Source organism: Camelus ferus, chromosome 29, assembly GCF_009834535.1.
Source record: "Camelus ferus isolate YT-003-E chromosome 29, BCGSAC_Cfer_1.0, whole genome shotgun sequence".
NCBI lineage: Eukaryota > Metazoa > Chordata > Mammalia > Artiodactyla > Camelidae > Camelus > Camelus ferus.
In genome coordinates, this window is record NC_045724.1 from 18,213,803 (window position 1) to 18,234,746 (window position 20,944).

General features: G+C 43.3%; 1 protein-coding gene and 1 long non-coding RNA gene across 3 annotated transcripts in view; one reads left to right on the plus strand and one right to left on the minus strand.

The window, feature by feature from the left end:
* CPA6 (carboxypeptidase A6) overlaps window positions 1-20,944 on the plus strand; it is a 181,359-nt gene that overhangs the window by 60,601 nt on the left and 99,814 nt on the right. The window contains exon 2 of the mRNA XM_032469855.1: window positions 8,579-8,654. Within this exon, the coding sequence (XP_032325746.1) occupies window positions 8,579-8,654 (76 nt within the window). The remainder of the gene's footprint in view (window positions 1-8,578; window positions 8,655-20,944) is intronic.
* LOC116660420 overlaps window positions 245-20,944 on the minus strand; it is a 135,968-nt gene continuing 115,268 nt past the window's right edge. The window contains exon 3 of one of the 2 annotated variants that reach the window (XR_004315922.1): window positions 245-673. This is a non-coding gene — a long non-coding RNA (uncharacterized LOC116660420). Of the gene's footprint in view, window positions 674-7,895; window positions 8,365-20,944 lie in introns of those variants that run through there. The other variant, XR_004315921.1, reaches the window with a different exon arrangement.

Sequence of the window (20,944 nt, forward strand, 5' to 3'; positions counted from 1 at the left end):
TGTTGATTCAGAGTGATGGGTTTCATAGGGAAGTGGAACGGTTTCTGAAGTCAGGGATGTGAAGATGAGAAAAACATCAGCTCCACCAGCCCTTCTCTTCCAGACTTCCCACCCACCCAACCCCACGCATGGTCGGGGAAGGAGACAAGACTGAATAAAGAGGAGTAGTGATCGTTCCTCCAACTGCCTGCCCTTGTGTGCTTCTCTGTTTCCACAGAGACTCGGACGAGGAGGATTCCAGCACACACCCAAACCCATAAGCCCTACGGTAATACCAATACCAAGTGTTTTATGTCCAGGAAGGGAGCCGGATAAGAAATACCCTCAGGGAAAACAGAGCCAAGGATGAACTAAGGGAAAGGTTCTGTACAAAGAGATTTTTTTTATTTTTTTAAAGAATTCTTTTCAGATACTTCCTTGTATCTTTGCCGCCGTGACCTCCTCAGCCCTGTCGCCACGTCTTCCGACTCACACAACGGCAGTCATTTTAAAGTCGGGGATTGCAGAGATTAAACGCTGCTTTTTAACGATGCCATCACAGAGAGCCACACATGGGACCTCCCTGTCATTTCCAGCTTTTCCAGGAACTTGTGAACGGGCATCAGAGCCAGCCTGTGTGATCTCCCGCGAGATGAGACTGAGAGGAGGGCTCACTCGCTTTTCTCCGTGGATCCTGTTTAACGCAGAACAAAAGAATTCTGGCAGAATAAAATGTTATGTTTAATCAGTTTAGAGTAAGGACTTTAAATGTTTTTTTCATGGCCAAAGTAATGAGGTTTCAGAATTAATCTCAAGAGGGATATATATCCTCATGTCATCTCATCAAAATCTACTCCTGCCTCGTAACTGTTATGTATTTCACAGTAAGCATTCCCTCTCTTCAGCTCATTAGAGCAAGTGATATCACAGAAACCAAGCTAACGGTAGGGTCGAATCCCTGTTATCAGGGATTTAACTGCTATTCTACTCGAATGATGGCAGCCGAAAGACTTGCATATGCTTTTTCCCCAGTATCTAATTTTATAAAGTAGGAGCATCTTAGTGCTCTGCTGTCTAGAATGATCAACTTATATCACTGCAATAAGAATTTCCATTGCAACAAAGAAACCTCAGGCACATTGAGAAGACTGCATGGTTGAAAAGACTGCATGGTGGAAACACTCCAGACCATTTCAGGTGTTGGAGAGATTAAACAATAATTCTCTACCATTGTATAACTTTATGACATTCAGAGAATTTGAGCCTACTGGCAGTTCTCTAATGAAGGGTAGCATTCTCCATGTCTTACAGGAAGATCGCAAAGGTGAAATCATTTCCCTCGAGTTTCACAGCAAGTGATTTTTAAAAAGCCAGTACTAGAATCTCAAGTGCAGAAACAGAAAATTAGACGGATCTAGCCACCGATCGCTGTAAGCCCTTGAGGCCGCGGTAGTGTAGAAAAGGAAGAGGCCAGTGTAGAGATGTCAGAGTAATATCACGATGCCCACAGAGCTCTGTTTCCAGCCACACTTGGAGAAGGACATTGTCACAGAAGGTTGGCATCTGTCCTGTACCAAACTCTTCATCAACTGCCCTCAATTCTGCTCCAACCCACATTATTATTATTACAAGAGGGAGAGGTGTGCAGTGTGGGGCAGGAGGGAAGCCAGTGCGGGGGTTGAGGTCTCTGATGTTTGCCATCAGGAGCCCTCACCTCCTTACATATTCTGTGCCGCACGATACAAATAAAGGCATTCACATTCTAGAAAACCTCCGCTAGTCCAGACTTCCCGAATCTCGTAACATTTTAGATCTGTGTTTCTTCCCAGGATCTGGTCATTCAAATAGCAAAAAGTCTACACCATGCACATGTTATCCACTCAGTGGGGAAAACTGAGTACCTGGCAAGAAGACACTAAGAAATGCCGCCCGTACAAGGTGGTACTGCAAAGTAACGACCTTTATATAATCACAAAGCCACTAAGCGTCATGTAAATTCCTTTTGGGGAGACAAAGAACAGAAGTAGATTTTAGATTTTGCCTTTGAACATAGCTGACAACAATTCTTTGACTCTTTGGCTTCTGATGGTTAATTTTAGACTGCTAATATTAACATCCCCTCACCGATTATTCTTCATTAAACTTACTCCTGAGCCACTGTTAAATGTTGAAAATCTGCATCCTCAGAATATTCTTCTAGCAGGCTTTGGCTTGTAGGAGCCTGCAAGATTATTCCCCACTCTGACCCCTGCAGGTTGTCCCTCGTGTACATTAAAGCCCACCAAATTACCCCCAGCACGCATCCCTCTAACCCTCAGTGCAATCTAGGAAAGACAACTGAACAGGTTTTAAGATGGTTTCCTCTAGAAAGGATTTGCATTTTGTCTGCTAGAAAACTAGGGGTAAGTTATGTCACAGGTCAAAGTCCCCCAGAAAATGAACTCTAAAAACACTTCTCTGATTAAATTTGCTCTTCCAAACTTGGGGAAGACCTAGGAGGCTAAAACTTGTCTACAAATGCGAGGAGGGGGACACAGAGTTCTGTCCCAGGGAAGGCTCCACAGGGTCCTGCTTGGTTTCATTTTCTGCGTAATTTCTAAAATGTTTTCACACACTACCTTATATCACAAAAATAATATAAGGCATTATTTATGTATTTTGTACCCAACTAGGCTATACATCTCTGAAAGTTCTTCCCTTATGCCTTGTAACGCCTTTCCTTTTTCCTCCCCACCAGGGACTTGCAGGGAATAATTGCTACATAGATAATCTGTCGGATAAACGGTTTATTCTCCCTTGTGGGAACAATTTTCTCAGATTGAGTTCTACTCCTAAACACCACAGGAAGGACTTGTCAAATAATGATTTGACAATAGTATATAGCAAGTCCTTGAGACACGGTGAAGCTAACATCTCACTGTAAGAAATTAATTTAATGGCAAGGTTACATTCTATTGCTTTTTCCCTCTCTGACTTGTGCTAATGGGAGAAGGGGAAATTTTTTAACCTTAGAATGGAAGCCAGTTTCAGAAATTTAGAAGATGGCCGTTTACAGAAAGCCAATTTCAATTCAATTCAGCAGACACTTACTGATCCTCCATTACCTATGAGACACCTTGGTAGGCATTCAGGCTCTGGAGAAAATTTCTGTTATAAAGTGAAGTAGATCAGTAAGGCTTTTCAAGACTGTGATTTTCTTTTCTCTCCTATTAAAATAACTGTAGCAGAAAAAAAAAAAAAGAAGAAGAAGAAAGTCATTACTTCTGCCTAATGTTAATCCAGGAGTGAAGTCTAAATCTTCATGTCCTGAGCAAACTGCCACAGGGAGCTTCTTCATGTTGTGAGTACTTTATATTCACAGCTATGAACCATGACCAGAGACGGGAGACTCCATTTAGCTCTCTAGAGTATTCTCTGCCAGGTTGTCTCTTATTTATTGCTTTTTAATGAAATTCTTCATGTGCATCAAAACACAATCTTTCAACAAAGGAAATACAGCTCAGACTTTTTTAATATTGAATCTACAGGTGAACATTAATTTTTCCAGATGAGAATACTTAATGGATTATTTTGGGCTCGTGCATGAGATTTTTTTTTTAAATAAGTGAACATCCTATTACTCACTCTTCGACAAGACACAAGCTTTCAGAAAATTCAGCAAATATTTTAAATTATCCTATTTTTCTCACCGATGTGAGCTGAGTCTTAGCCACTGAGTACTGTAAACCTTCCCTTCTGAAAGCACAGAGTTTTTTAAGCTGCCATCAAAATTAAAGGGGTGTTTTAAAGAATGGTATTCAGGGAGGAAAGAAGGAATGTCAATATGTGTTTTCCCAGCCATGAAGACTTTAACAGTAAATTTAGTTATTCTATTGGTTTTTCCTTATCTCATTCCTTAAAAAAAAAAAAAAAGCCAAAGTAAGTACAATTACTGTCATAATGCAGCGTGCTCTTGGTTGCAAGTGGGAGACAAATGACTCAAACTGTCCTGCACAATAGAGAAAAGTTTTCCACGATGTGTCAGGAAGTCCAAAGGAAGGACATGCTTTCAGGTGGGGTGATTCTACAGGATCTCTGGAAACCCAGGTCCTGTCTCTCCCCTCCGCAGGGTGCAGAGTCTGCTTTACTCTCGAGTAATTACTTACTCCCTTCAAAATTACAGGCTGCCAGGCACAAGCAGGCTTACACATTGTTCATGTTCAACAAGAGAGAATCTTCTATTTCCCTCCAACCGGGGAATACCAATCCTTCCCTTAAATCTGATTGGGCCAATTTATAGCACATGTCTCTCTCCAGACTAACAAGGTTGCCAGGGGATAGCCAGGCTCTCATTGGCTGATCCACACTTATTTCTGAAATGAGGATGAAATGTGTATCTGAGCAAATCAGTCCTGCTGGAGTTTAAGGAGGGGAAATGGAATTTAGGAGGGACAGCCAGAAGCATCCAAAGGGCTCGGCGTCAAGTGCCCGTGCTCCCTGCTTGAGAATTTGCCGCTGGTGACTGTATCTGGTGCTGCTGCTCCTGACACTGCAGACTCGTTGATCTTGTTCTTTGTCTCAAGTGCAAACTCCCAACGATGAGATCTGGCTGCATCAGCTGTCATTCGCTGGCCGGGAGAGTGAGCCCGCCGGGCAGGACTCACTTGTCATTCCACCCAACCGCCCACCGACTGCCTTTCAGTTAGGTGTAGTCCCAAGGGAAGGAGTTAGGCGACACCAAGCAGAGGACACCTGGAAGGGAGACTACAGCCCAGGAGATTTGCTACAAGCAGCTTCCTCTTGAGAGAATCCTCTTCATTCTTCCATTCAACAGATTAGAAAAGGCGAGAACATGGAGCACTGAGTTGATGCCGTCAGGAATCCTCAAAGTATAAATAAAGTGAAAAAATGCTGAAAATGCCTAAATGTCATAATAATATCAAACATTTATAATATCTCTGACTATGTGTCAGGTATTATTCTAAGCCCTTGACTTGAATACTCATTCAGCCTTCACTCATTTAATCGTCCGTGAACTAAGTACAAGTCTCCGCAATCCACAGAGAGAGGGACGGAGGCGCAGAGAGGTTAAACAGCTGGGCTAAGGCCACAGAGACGGTGCTGGCACCTCGCGTCCAGAGGGTGATCCTACCACCCTGTCGTCTGTTCTAGTAGATAACTGGGCTTTGTAGAAAGAAAGAAGAGGAAGCTTCCAGGTGCCACACACTTGTTAGGGGTAGAGTCAGGGGTACGAAGCTAAAGAAGAAAGGAAGAGCTGATGCCTTGCGGTCTGGGAGTTGGGACTATGAAAAGGAGCCCTCCAGCTGAGGCCGGGTTCCAGTGCCTGCTGTGCGCAGGGGACTAGAAGCAAGTCTGCTTGAAGCAGGGAGCCTTGAAGTGTCAAGGAAAGCTTTCCATTCAGCTGGAAGATACTGTGGAAGGTTTTAGTCCCTTAGGGAAGTGGAAGGTGGGAGGTGCCTCTGAAAAGCAGAGACCCCAGGCCTTTACCATGCGGGGGTGTGGGATCCTGTTACACTCTGCATGACAGAGGAATTGCAATTAAAACAAAAATACTGGCCCTGGACCCCTCAAGATTAGCTCCAAGCCATCCTGCAGAGACACTCTCACAGCCCAGGAGTCCCATAAATACACTAAAATATATTGAGTTCCTGCTTAGATGGAGTTCAGAGTTTAATGAGAGAGACATCAAACAGATAATCACGGCGAGTGTAATGGGAAATGTGGAGAGTATTGCGAAAGCATAGGAACAGGGTGACCAAAATTCTCCAGATATCAAAGAACAGCTCCGTGAGGATATAACCATTAAGCTACCATTGTCAGAGTGTGGGTTCGTCTGCCGGGGCTGCAATAGCACAGTCCACAGACAGGGTGACTTAAGCCCCAGGAACCCATCTTCTCACACGTGTAGTACAAGTCTGAGGTCAGGGCGTCTGCGGGCTGGGTTTCCTCTGAGGCTGACTTCTCCTGTGTCTTTACGTGGGCCTCCCTCTGTGAGTGTCTGTGCCCAGATTTCTTCCTCTTTAAGGACACCAATATGAGCAGCTGGTTGCCGAGTCATCTTTCTAACCTCAGCCTGCATTCAGACCTTTGATTCCCTCATCTTAACCCCAAAGAGTAGCCAAGGGGTCTTAAAGTGATGTTGCCCCCTAGTGGTTGGAAAAACTGATACATTAAAAAGGGAGCCTCTATTCAGCTTTTTTGATAGTCGTGCACAGCTAGTTTTTCTAAGTGCCAGTAGCTCCTTCACTACCTGAAACCTTCCTGTTTGTGGTACCGAATTATTGTTCACTTCAAAAAAGACTAGCTGTCAGATGTAGGAGGGGTAAGCTTTCTGTTTGGTGAAACAAATGGGGCATTTGAGAGGCAATAGGTTCTACCTGCTGAATAAAGAGCGCCTGGATTTGGGTGACCAGCTGGTCTACCAATGTAATTTATGGGCTTGTAAAAAAAAGTATGACACTTCACAGGTTTTCCTAAATAGCTTTCCTTCTTCTCTGTTCTTTGATAAGTAATCAAACAGTAATAAACACATTTCTCAAGTCACACCTGAGAATTCCTATAAGCTGAGGTGAAGTGAACTTTTTGTGATAGAAATGACAAGGCTGGGTTTGAGCCATCACTTTCAGGTGTGAATAATCCCGGGGTGGGGTGGGGTCCCCTTTTATCCTGTGCCCACGGAGGAGGAACAAATTGCCACGTTGAATTATCCATCATCTTTTAAAAAAAAAAAGGGAGAAAAAGAAAAATCTTCCCATGGCTGTAAAACAGCTACAGATTGCTTTCTTTGCGTTTCTGAGGAGCTGACAGGGCCCCAGATGGAGGTGTTTTTCAGCAAGCTGTCAAATAACCCATCCCTCAAAAACAACCACATCATCCAGGGGAGCCGTGTTTCTTTGCCAAGAATTCTGTTGGGTCAAGGGGGAGAGGCCAGGAGGTGATGGATCCAGGAAAAACGAAGGTCAGAGAAACGTGTAACAGAAATGAAAAAGAGGAAATGTGGGATGACATTGCAGTTCCGAAGGTCATGTTTGGAATTGTTTAACAGTGACATGATGGTTTTTTATTTCCTTTCCTTCTACTTTTTTACTCTTTCCAGAAAAATGGACTTTATGATGCTAAGAGGTGGTTTTGTGTGATTTTTGAGGAAACCAAAGCTACAAAGCCATAACAGAGTAGCAGTGCCCAGAACATTCTAAGTTATCATCAGCAAGCCAGGGAGGGTTAAATCCATGGAATCCATGGGCCTAATGAAGGTTTAATGGGATGATCTGAAAGAACAAAGCTAAAGTGATTGGAAATGAACACACAGCCCTAGACAAGTCTGGAAGTCTCCCTTAGGCTCCGACGCGCTCCCGATTCATCCCACCTTGCCTTGGAGACTCTTATTCATCTAAGTAGTGACACCATGCAGAGACAGGCAAATTCCGTCCATGTTCTGGTGCAACTGTGGGGCTGGAGAGAGAAGTTTTGGGTGAACTGCTCAAGTGTTTGTTTTGGGCTTTATACATATGTACTATTCATAATATTCTACTTTATCTTCAGTCATGGTAAGATGCCACAGAGGATTATGAAAAATATTCATTCCTCTTGTGCTTTCCTTAGTTTTTCCTTACATTTTTTTCTGGAAGCCAGCTATTCTCAGTGATCTCCTTTATACCAATGTGTTAATAAATATTTAATAAGTAACTATGGAAAACACATGGACTGCTTTTGATTATTCAATGCTAGAGCTGTGCTTCCCAACCTGCCCTCATCCTGACTGCGTTAGAAAATGACACCACCTGTCGGGCACACCTAGGGGAGCGGTGACCACGGCAGAGAGCTCTAGCAAATAGCATGACACCTCGAGTCTTCTTAAGCAATTCAGAATCTGTACTGAAAGAACATTACAGACTGTTCAAATATAATTTCAACTGTGGTAAAATTTTAATGGCTGTAAAGATTGATTTTAAATTTTTTACCACTTTAAAAATTGTATAGCCATCTGTATCTCATGGCACATCTGCAAACAACTGGTGGCCCTGCAGTTTGGCCCCACATACCAGTTGGGAAGCTCTGTACCAGAGAAGTAAGATGCCCCACAGGGATGGTTTACCTTCACTGGTCTCACTGTGGGAAGAATCTAACCAGAAATGTTCCATTGTATGTGGATTTCATAGGTCCTCTCATCAAAAGTCATGTTCTTTTTCAGCATTAAGTTAAAAAATTTTTAAGGTAGGGTTGTTTGGCTTTTTGTTTGTTTTCTTTTTTTTTTTCCCCTGTCATCAGGAATTTTCTTGCTTGGTATCTGCTCTGAGGTGTTCATGAATATTCTGGTCCTGTTGCCACTGTTCCTTGTGTTTTCAGCCTTTCTCTGCTTGAGTGTGAGTCTGCAATCTTCAAAAGCTGAAGAAAAAAAAAATGAATAGTTTTAAGACAAAGGGGAAAAGACCAGTACAATCAGAGAGTAACAAGAACTGGATCAGATTCCTGCTGGCCAGTCCGAACTTTTGCTGTTTTTCTTAAATGCAGGGGCTTTTTTTTTAAAGGTAAGAAGATAGAGGTGATTGTATCTTTTTTGGGGGAAGGTAAATATCATCATTTTTTCCCTTTCTTACAGTGATAAGGTGATAAGACTTATTCCCAACACAGAAGAGGAAGCATATGCACTGAAGAAAATATGCCACAAGCTTAAGGTGAGTGTCCACTTACTTATTATTTTGTTTGTAATGTGTTTACAGGGCTTTGCTGACTGGAGTTGAGTAATTGGATTTCTTTAGTCAAGGGAAGAAAATGCTAAGAGATAATTTGAAAGCACTTTTAAAGGGTAGTTAATGTTACTCAAAATATGATACATATGACTATTTATTAGTTCATTTATTTATTCACCATCTCCCTTAATGGAATGTAAACTTCATGAGAGAGCTTGTCTATTTTTGTTCAGTGCTCTGCTCTCAATGAGTGTCTTGAACATCCTAGAAGCTCAGTAATTTTTTTTTTTAATGAAAGAGTGAATTTAGCTTCCAATTTTCCAGAGGTTCACTTTCCCTTCTTGAAATCTTCTTGCTGATCATCTGGATACTTTCCTTCTAATTAAAACTTCAGGCAGATGTGAGTTGATGAAAAGAAAGCTAGAAATTCAAGTTAATTAATTTTGCTATGTTTCAGTGGGTCCGATAAGAGAATTTTGCTGGTAAAGGTTGAAGGGCTCTGATTATTCAACCTTTGATGAATTCTATGGATTTTAGAATTAAAGAGTTTCTCGTCTGCCCATTATTGCATATAATTGAGTGTTAGCTTTAGCCAAGAAGTTATAAGAAGGATGGCGATGGGCTCTTCTCCACGCCTACCAGGAACAGAAGCATCCCATAAAGTGTGTGATGGTTTAGCTTCAATCTGATGGACAGCAAAGCAGGTAACTGAGGAGGCCTCTAACGTTCACTATGGGATAGACAAACAGGTGTCCTACGGCAGATGTCCCATCCTACCTGGGGATGGCATGAGGGGGGAGTGACAGATGGGGGACAGCCTCATAGCTTCTGGAGGTATTTATAATTATCAGACTTTTGGTCCTTTGTTTTTGGTTTGATTTTTCTCTTTGACATCTTCCCTTCAGATATTGAATTTATTTGCAAATGAAGTTTTGAACTTTTATTGATTTCCATTCTTCCTCCTTATTCCTACCCCCTCCACACGCAGTATACAGTTTAGGCCTGGGGTCTCATTACAAGGGCGCTCCCCCGCCCCGGAGTGAGGCTGCGGGAGCTTCTTCCAAACTGTTGTGATTTTATCCAACAGAGAGGCCATGCTTACAGGGCATTTCCTAAACCTCCTCTCTTCCTCAAAGGAATCTCTGCTTTTGGATACTGACAAGGACCTTCCTCTGGTCACGTATGATCATCAACCCCATTATAGCCTTTTCAGCAGCGATACCTGAACACCCTCTGAACAGTCCACCCAAGACTCAAAAGTTGCACAGAAACAAAGCAAGTTTCGAGTAGAAGTTTCTGTCTCCGCTGACATTGTGTTGTAGAAATACCACTGGAAAAATAAAATAGCCCCTCTGCATCTTAGAGTACAGTATTTCAGGGAACAAATACACTGAGCCAAACGTTGCAAAACATGATTTACTGAAGCATTTTTGTGACTACAGTTACACGGCAGGCCTTACAAAGTCATGAAAATGAAATTGTATCGTTCTATTTGTGATGTTCACTAACCATTATCAAAAGCAGTGAAACTACATCAGTGAGAACTGTGGGGATTACGTATAAACTCATAAATCACTGCAGCTGGAACCAAAAGAGGTCGAGCAGAGCTAGGACTGTGGACACCGATGACAACACAATTACCTCGTGCCCTTTTTGTACTTAGAGAAAAACATTTCTGCGTGTTGTTTTCGTTGGGTCCTTAAGGAAAAGCAGCAAACTGGGGGAGGGGATGGTTTGGATGTAAAGGAGCTTAGAGACAACTGAGGAAGAGGGGAAAGGGGAGCTGGTGAGGAAAGAGGGGAGCAGGTGAAGGGAAGGAGAGGAGTTGACATCAGGATACCAACGATGCCCTGGTGAATCCACTCCATGGAGAATTACACCCAGCCCCTCCCAGTCACTGTGTGCCAGTCATGGTGCAAAATGCCTTCTATAAACTGCCTCATTTTAACAACTCTATGAATTGGGTACCATTATTACTGCTATTTTACAGATAAAGAAACTGGGAGAGACGGACAGAGGCTAAGTAACTTGCCCCCAGGTCACAGTGCAGAATTGGAACACACATCCAGGCAGTGCCAGTCTCTCTAGAACACAAGTGAGGCTGCTCTCGCTCTAGTCTCTTTCCTCTGATCGTCTTCACGATGTAGAGGATTAAGGCCGAGTTCGCCTGGCGTCAGAATGTGGTCATTATCACGCTCTGACTTACTGTATCCCTTGGGTCAGGGCTCACCAAGACCACCCCTGGGTTCAGTGTTTGGCAGGAGGACCCTCGCAGCTCAAACTATAGTCCCGATCAGACCTGTGACTTAGTATAGCAAACGGATACAAAGCCAAATCAGCGGAGGGAGAAGGCCCGTGGGGGCCAGTCCCAGAGAACCAGGCACAAGCTTCCAAGGCTGGTCGGCCAGCGGAGGCACACGGGATGCTCCTCCTTCCCGCAGCACAAGCTGTGACAACACGTGTGAAGCACTGTCTATCAGGGAAGCTCATTACAGACTTTTTATCCTATTTTATTTATAGGATCTTATTGGACCTAGTCACATAGGTGCCCTCTGTCTCACACATATCGAAACCCCAGACTCCTGCAGGAGAGAGCAGGTGTACAGCGTGAACTGTGCTGTTTGCACAAACCCTGGAGGCACAGTGAAGCACTCTTCTCTGTTACGGTGGTGGGAACCCTCCCACCATCTACGTTCCCAGTCCAGTCTTGCAAGCAGGACTTTCTAAGGTTAGCAGTTCCGGGCTTGCTCGTTAACTCTTTTCTGCACATTTCACTTCCTTCGTTACAGAAATTGTTTTATCAGGCTGAAGTTTGAGGCACCGAGCTTAAATAAATGTTTATCTAAAAGCATCTTGTTAACTTGATGCCATTTTAAATTCTGATGATTGCATCCCATGATCCTCTTGCACTCCTGAAAGCACCAGTTCTGGCCAGCCAGAGAAAGCAGCCCGCAGAGAGGAAAGAATATGACTGTCTGTCATCTGATGCCCTGTGGAGCTGATGGGGCAAAATTGGGGCCACTGTTAACAGCTCCTTTGTGCATCCTGTGCACTTCATCCGAGGGGAAGGGAGGAGGATTTGCTGGGAAGCCTTTAGGTGTCTTCTTTCCCTATAGCACACTGTGGTAGCCACAGTTCTAAGGTGGCCCCAGGATTTCTGCCCCATGGTGAACACACCCTGCATAATCCTCCCTCTGAGTGTGGGCCTGTTAATAGGATGGGATAGTTATTCTCTTAATATATAACATATGCAGCAAAAGGAAGATTACCTGGGGTGGGCCTGACCTAATCAGGTGAGCCCCTTCAATGCAGAGATTTATCTCCAGGTGTTCTGAGAGGACGGAGACAGAGAAGTGCTCCTGCTGGTGTAGCATCAAGTTGCTGTGTGGTGAACTGTCCACAGGAGCCACATGATCAGGGTAGTGGCCTCTAGGACGTCAGAGCCATCCCCAGAGGATAGGCAGCAAGGAAATGGAGCTGTCAGTCCTACAACCTCAAGGAACTGAATTATGCCACAACATATGAGCTTGGAAGACAACTTTGAGGTCCACATGAAGTCCCAGCCTAGCTAGTACTTGATTTTTGTTCAGTAAGACCCTGGAAGAGAAAATCCAGCCAGCTGTGTCTGGGCTTCTGACCAACAAAACTGTGAGATGATAAATTTAAGCTGCTGAGTTTGTGGTAGCTTGTCCTGTAGCAAGAGAAATGAATGTGCACAGTAAGAAAACGTTCCTACATCTTGGCCTTTGATGGCTCTTGGTGTGACAGCATTTATGAACACTTTAGGTTACTTTTTCTGATTTCACTGGAGGTAACCAAGCAGTTTTGGAAAAGTGAAAAGCAGTTGGATATATTGTTTAGGCTAAATTCACAATGTCTTATCTGAATCATGAACAAATGCAAAATATATGTGCAGTGTTGAATGGACTCTGAGAAGGTACAGTCAGAGCATAGCTAATTAGACAGAGCTGCTGTTACAAAGCTGGTTACTTTCCTAATTAAATTTTATGGTTTTGCTGAAGAATTAAAACAAGAAAGTTAAATGGAAACCATGCCTCCAGAGAACTGGACTGAGAAGGCACCAACCAATTAAATTGTTAATTAAGAGCATAGCCATGATTTAAATAAAGTTATGATAGAAAGGGGACAGTTTGCAGGTGAGCAAAATTAGAGTCTGAACACCACGTTCTGCCTACATTTCTTCACAGAATCTTTGTGCTCTGAAGGAAGAGAAATGGTTTTATGTAAGATCACAGTTTCTATTATAGACTTGACACCTCTTTGTTGAAAGAAAAATTAATGATGTTCGCTTCCAGCTTTCTCATCAGAGATCTGTAGGAGTAAATCACTGTCCTGTGTCCAAAAGTGGATCATTTTTTCAAACTAAAACATAGCCTCAGCACTATTAGTTGGCTCGTCAGGTATCAGGTATCAAGTTGACATACCACGGGTCCTTTGTTTCCGTGGGGAGAGACTGCGCTTCATAGCAGGAAGGCTCCGTCCTTTCTCTTTTGCTAGGTTGTGAAATTGGCTGCTGCCTTTTCCCCGGTGTGACCTCCCTCCTCAGCATCTGACTGCTCTCTTGTCTAATCCTCCTTGGTGCCCTCCCAGGTCACGCAGCTGGGCCTACGGGAACGCCAGAACACCTGTGGTCCCTAGGCACTTACAAGCTCAGACATCCAACTGGTTGGTTTAATGGACTGGGACACTTGTGAGGAAGAAGACAGGTGCGAGAGTTCTTGCTATGGGAGTTACTTGTTCCAAGTTTCATTAGAAACATTGTGCTCTATAGGATCTCCTAAGCATGGCCGTGATAGGCAGAATTCTTCAGCCTGCAAGGTTCTTAGCCCTGGTGTATACACGCCTTCTCCCAACTAGCCCATCACAACATGAATCTAGGTACTGCTTTTAAAGGATTTTACAAATGTAAGTAGGGTCCCAAAGCCGTCAACCTCACAGATCTGAAACTTTGCACACCCCTGAATTCCATACAGTGAATAGGGAGGCACTGAGGAGCGGAAGGAGCGACTCTTCAGCTGATGCCGAAAGAGGTTTATGCGCACAGTCAGGCGCTTACTCCTAGGAACGCAGTCCTGCCGAGACTCAGAAGAGACCATTACTCCTTTAGGACTCCCCCCTCAGGCTGTACTTTTTTTCTTTTTCCTGTTCTTAGTAGATCACTCTTTGTATGTATCCTTGTGATTTCACCCAGAAAAACAGTAAGGATTGGAGGGCATGATTTTTGCTTTGTGAAATGTGGATCTCACTATTTCCACTTTTAAAGGACATGAACATGTGACCCAAGGGCATGGGAACAGATGAAGTGCCTTCTTCAAGGGCAGAGATGAGGCTTCTTGGTGACTGAGGGGTCTCCTGTCAGGCGGGCAGACCATACCTGGCGCCATTTCTTGGCCCCATGAGCTTGCAGCACCCTATCCATCAGCCACAGTCACCAAGACTTTGCTTGATTTTAAAAGTTTCCTTTTGGCTAGCTGCATAAATGTGGAGTGATTTCCCCTGCGTTATTTGGTTTTAGAGATCATTTTTGGTGAGAAGGAAAGAACTTTTTTTAGAGAAATGGGCACGAGCATGTAAATGAGTACCAGTGACTTAATGAGAGTGACTATCGCCACTCAAACACATTCATTAAATATGTAACCATGCGAGGTCTTGTACAGGTCACAGGTGGAAAGCGTCAGCATGGTGATAAATGAGAGTATGACCCCTGCAGACATACTTCCAGGGTTCATATCCAGACTCTTGCATGTACTAGTCGTGTGAGTATCAGCAAATGACCTAATTTCTTTGTGCCTCCACTTCCTAATCCCATATGTAGGGAAATTCAGAAAGAGTGGATCATCCCCACGTTTGTGTTAACCTGTAGCTGGAACATATGTATCTCTCCACCGCAGCTCTTCATTCCCGTGTTGTGTCTCCCTTAGCAGACTGAGAACCCCCCAAGAGCACAGACTACTGACCGTTCTTCTTTGGGTGGGTTCAGTGTCTGACTCATCTTTGTTTCCCCGGCGCCTGGCCGTAGTAGGCACTCAACAAACCTTTGAAGGAATGAGCAAATGGAATTCATTCATCCATCGACTTGCCTATAATCGTAATACAAGCAACTCTAACTTGGATTCTAATCAAGAACATATGTATGACTGAATACATTTACAACAGGATCCAAAAAAAAAGGAAAATAGAGATAGAAATAAGAATTACTATAGAATGATGATGGCTTAAGGGAGTGTCACGAAATAGGCAAAGGTGTGAAGTAGAGGAAATTACCTCTTCAATTACAAAGGCAGTTTTATGAAGGAAGGAAGATTTCTCTAAGAGCCTGATGATGTTTCTTGAGAGAATCATCTCTAAGACCTGCCGTTTTTCCTGCTAGAGCCTTGGGTAACTTTAGGATTTTGCCTTTGGGCGTTGACAAGCTCAATGAATATAATACTAATTACCAGAAATACTTCAATTGGAAAATCAGAGCTCAGGTGCTCTAGAAGTCAGTCTGTTGTCTTGCAGAATCAAAAATGTCTATATCTCTTTAAGCCTCTGACATACTTGATTAACAAATCCATTGCTTTCTTATAACCTAAAAACAGTTATTAGGGGTGCCTGTGTGGCAGTTCTCTGTGCCCTAAAAAAAGATTTGGAGCAGCTTTTACATATTCATCAGCCACCACCACAAAGACTTGACTTGATTAAAGAAGTTTCCTGTTTTCTACCATTTTGTTTTTATAGCTGTATAAATGTGGAGTGATTAAAATTCCCATGGTCCCACAAATATGTCTCTTAGATCTTTTCCTGATAATTGCATTTGCTTTGAGGCTATCTGATTCTGAGCTTTCTTCTCTTCTCTCAAATTTTAGTCACATTTTGAACATGGACTATGATCTGGGCTAAGAATCAGCATTTTTTAACCATTTTTTAATTGAAAAATAGTCAGTTTACAATGTTATATCAATTTCTGGTATACAGCATGATGTTTCAGTCATATGTATACCTACATATTTCTTTGCATATTCTTTTTCATTATACGTTGAATAATGAAAATTATTATTTTTCAATATTCAGTAAAATAGTTTCCTGTGCTATACAGTATAAACTGGGTTTTCATCTATTATATATATATATATATATATATATATATATATATATATATATATATATATATAGTGGTTAGTGTCTGCAAATCTCAAACTCCCAATTTATCCCTTCCTACCCCCTTTCCAACCTAAATGTCCATCAACAGATGGCTAGATAAAGAAGTTGCAGGGGTGGGGTGTGTGTGTATATATATATGCATACACATACACATACACATACATATACATATACATATACATATACATATACAATGGAATACTACTCAGCCATAAAAAAGAATTAAGTAATGACATATGCAGCATTATATTCTTGAGAAAGAAGAAAGGAGAAGATACAGAGAGAATGGGTCATAATCTAGCAGGGAGAAGGTACTGACCCAGTGCAGGGATCAGTGGTCTTAAGAGGTTACATCACACATCTTGTTTGTTCACTCCCGTAGGGAGAGAATGCTGGGATCACAGGCCAAAGATGCCTCCGAGTGGATGGGCTGAGCTGAGACTTATGAAAGACTGAGGGAGCAAGGCTTGGGCTCTCAGGAAAGGAGTGACTGGATAGGAGGACAGGGAAAGGACAGGATGTATTCTTCTTGCATTCAGTAGTCCCATCCCTCCTTGCCCTAAGCCCAAGCCACCATATCCAGAGCCTGGCCCAGAGGAGACAGCCCATTCGTTCAGCCAACAAAATCAGTCAGGGTCCAGTCGGAAGACAGGAACCACACCAATAATTTGAACAGGAAAATTTTTATATAAAGTTGTACTAACTAGTAAATGGTGACCCAACTACTAAAAGGCATGAGAGAGAAAATACAAATGCAGAGAGCAACTACTACCCCGGAGGGGTGTCGCAAAACTGGCCTCTGCACCCCAAAAACTACATTGAGACTCAGAGGCAGAGTTTTGGGAGAGAAAGAGCAGCTTTGTTGCTTTGCCAGGCAAAAGGGTAATCCCAGCAGGCTCATGCCTTAGAGACTGTGAGTCCATCATGAGACCTTACAGAAAAACTAGGCGGATCAGGAAAGGTGGTGACCATCAGGGCGCTTGACAGGTGCGGCTCCCTTCCTTGTAGCCTCAGCGTCATGGGGAACCTCAGAGGGTCTGTCCATTCTTCTGAGATTACCGGCCCATTGCCTTCTTCCTGGAGCACAGCCTCTGGGATAAAACTATTGTAAAGCTCATCAGGGAGAAGTCTAGGGGGTGCTTAGCACAAAAGCAGTAAGGGAGAGAAAGCAAACTGCAGAATTTCTTAGAAAGAAGCAGCATTTTTAGCATCAGGGAAGTTAGTTCGTTTCCTTTTCCTTCATGGGGATGAGAAAGAATACACAAGAAGGGACCGAGACCTTGACAGAGCCTTTTCACCCCTACCCCAGGCGACGCTGGAGTCAGGGGCCCCCTGAGGGGTGGAGAAACGCCCAGGGCACCAGCAGGCCAGGGCTGGTCCAAAGGCAGCTGCTGGCTGTGGTGTCAGAAGAACTTGCCAGACAATGAGTACAGCTGGGACCCCCATGTGCCAGCTGGAGCCGTGTCATAGGGAGGGAAGAAAGCACGTGGGAACCAGAGAAAGACGCTCCTTCCTCTGCTGTGTCTCACCCTCTGCAGCCCTCTCTCGACAAACCTAACACTGACCCAATCAAAGGAGAAATGTTCACAATGTACAGCTCCAGCATCATGGAGCGAGATGAAAAGACACTGGGTTTGGAGTTGAAATGCCATGTATTAATGACTGACAGCTCCTCTGCCAGCCCCAGAGATGCAGGAATTAACAAGGTGGATCAAGGCCCTTGTTCTCCGGAACCCCACCACCTAAAGAGGGGTAAAGAACAGTAAAAAGGTCACGACAAGGGGGAGCTATCGAGGGACAACATAAAATCACCCTACCCACCAGAGAAGCAGAGAGAAGGGATTTAACGTGATTCTGCGCCAACCGTGTGCCAAGCGCTCTGCCAAGTACCAGATAGTCATTATCTCATGGAACCCCCACAGTGTAAAGGTTGTTATCCCAGTTTTGTAGATTTAAAAAAAAAAAAAGGAACCATCCTACTTTCCATTCCACAGAAGTTTTTTTTTTAATTTAAAGAGTTCCTTCTGAACATGATTTAAGAAGTTTCCCCTGAAATCTTTTCTATCAGTTTTAAAAAAACTTTGCTGAGATGATTCGGTGGCCAGCTGAGAGCAAGAAAGGACACTGGGAGGCCAGATGTGCTGAGGCGGGGAGTCTGGGTGGAAGGCCTGGGGGCTTGCTCCGGGCAACCTGGCTCCCTTCACAGCCTCCCCCGGAGCAGTACGGGCGGCCGTCGGTCAGCTCTCCTGCCGCCTCAAGCAACCCGCCTCGCTTTTTTATTTCTCAATTAATGATGTCTTCAAACCATCTCAGCACATTTTATCTTAGTATATCTAAATAATTAACATCAAACATGAAAAAATTATTTTTCTACCATGAATACTTGAATAATGGAGGCACAGTTAAGAGACGAAGGGAGACATAGTGGCAGTGAGGGCGGTGCTTCCGTTGTAACAAATCTAAGGTTGGCTCCGCATCACAGAGCTTATTGTTCAGCATGTGCATTTGAAAAAAACACTGGGCAAAACAATTCCCTGATTGTAAAGGAAACACAACATCGATTCGGGAATAGTAAAATATCTTGGGGTCCCCTGGTCTCTTTCAGGAGAGTAAGAGTCCTTATTGGTCAAGAAATCAATTGATCAAGGTTGATCAAGATAAATGATAGATCCTAAAGGTTGATTTTCACAGGACTTACTCGCCTAGAATCATTTATTCCTTAATAACTTTCACAATTAAGGTCTGTCTCATACAACCCTAAGTAGATTCGATCGCAGATAAGGAATGTAAGAAACATTAGCCATAAAAGTTAACTCTCTGGCCAGTGACACTGAGCCTCTTTTTCTTTATCAAACCTGTGATTAACAGTCTCTAGAAAACATCCAGGAAGCCAGAGGGTGGCATCAGTGGAGAAGGAGGAGTCAGCTACTTGAGGGGCTATAATCAGAATTCCAAATAATTTTCATGAAGTCGTAGAAGGTTCAGAAACACAGAAATTAAAAGTTATCTTAAGGACAAATGCAGAGTAACACTTGCAAATTTTTAGACGGTAAATCACACAGAAGGGAAACACCAAAGACCACAGTGAAATGTGAGCTTATCACAAACAAGGAGTGTTACACACCTGTAAGCTGGTGTGTCTGTGAGGATGCAGGGACCCTGGGCCTTCACAGATTCCTGGAGTGACCTTTGTATGGCAGCCCATGAGTTGTGCAACAAAATTCTGTCTCTCTTCTTCCTGGGCACTGTATTTCCAATCCCCCTTGGAGGTAGGAATGGCCACATGTCTGTAAGATAGGTAATGGAACCAATGGACCATATACAAGTGATGTGGGCCATTTCTGGGCCAAAACTTTAGAGAAAGGAAGCTTTCCCTTCACACCGTCTTTCCTCTCCTGCTGCCTGGATGTCAGTAATGACACGCCCCAAAAGGACAGAGGAGCCATGACGTGGGAAATTTTTGGATCCCTGAATCACTAAGTAGAGGAAAGCTGCCCACGAACAAGAAATGCCCACCTTTGTTAAGTGAGCAAAGGAAAAAACCTCTCTTGTATTTGAGTCACTTTTTGGTATGTGAGCATTGTAGGAAAGGAGGAATAATTTTCCTTCTCCTTTCTGTGTTCTTAGCTGAGACCCCAGTAATAAAAAGCCATAACAAAAGAAAAACAAATAGAAGAGTATTAACAGGTACACCTCATGTACACATGGGAGATACCCAGGGGAAAGCAACTCCTCAGGGTGGCTTAGCATTCAGACTTAAATACCATCCTAACCGAGAACGGGAAGAGGGGATATAGGCCTCTTGGGGGCGAGTAAATGACTTGGGGGAAAAATGAACTGGCCCTCAGGAGAATAGATGGGAGGTATAATCATTTGTGACAAAGTTTGTCTGGCTGTAGTACCAATTTCCAGTCTCCTCTCCTGTGATGGCTCAGTCTTCCCTGGTTGATGGAACTCCTGGGAAGGAGAGTTATGACAATTGACAGGAGTGGTTTTAAGAGGATGTGTTTTTAGGCAGATAAGGAGAGTAAAGAAAAAGCTTCTCCCTGTATTTGCTATTGTTCAAGTGCCTACGGCTTAAAATAATGAACATACCACAGCAGCATATGTGGAGGTGGCATGTCCTGAACTCCTCCACGCATATTTTGGGCTGGCATATTCTGCTGCCCTTCGGTGTCAAAACAACTAATACTGAAGATGGTACATTAGAGCACCACCTTCACAAAAACAAAAATACACGGCATTAGCTTAGCCATTGGGTGGTAGGTGGAAGGAACGTAGATACCACAATCTGGAAAGAGCAAGACCCATGTCGTGTGAGAGCATTTGGTGAAACTATCAGCTGAACTTGGAAGGCAGAGAACATGTCTATTGATCCCATAGCTCTGAGGAAACTAGCTGCAAACACCCAGAATTTTAGCACATGTCGGTTCTTAGCACAAGTTGGTTCGCTATTTATAGAAAGACAGCACACAAAGGAGCTGAGTTCAGGCAGGAATTGACCAGTTTACAAGCAGAAATGAAAAGGACTTGGTAGAAAAAGGCAAGAAAATCAGACTGCTTGTAGATCCTAAACACAAGAAAATAAGACTGGAAAAGGTTTTTTCAGCAAAAAAAAAAAAAGTCCCTTAAGGGTTCTCAGATTTGCAAAGTGACTTAGATTAAGTGAATTTCTTTTCTACCTTCCCTCTCCAGCCTACTGTTTCCACTGCTCTCAGAGTGGCTTCCATTAAGTTGGGGAGGAGGCAGTGCCCAGGACCAGGAAGCCAAAAATAATAATAAAACAGATTTGAGAATGACATCTAGGAAAAAACTTAGGGTTGTGGTTAAAAGGCTATCTAATTTCAGAGAGATGGCCCAAAATATCACAGACCTGACCCAAAAGAAGTGAAAAGTACAGCATGTCAACATCAGATGGTCATAGTTGTAGGGGAAGTGAAGCAGAGAAGAAGGGTGAAAGGCATATAATATAATTTTAAATAGTATGGTGAGGAAAGAGATCATTGAAAAGATGACATTTGAGCAAAGGCTTGAAAAAGGGAAGAGTGAGTTTTATTCCTACACCTTTGGGAATACCCCCCTCCTTCCTTATTTACATGTCAAAAGGGCCA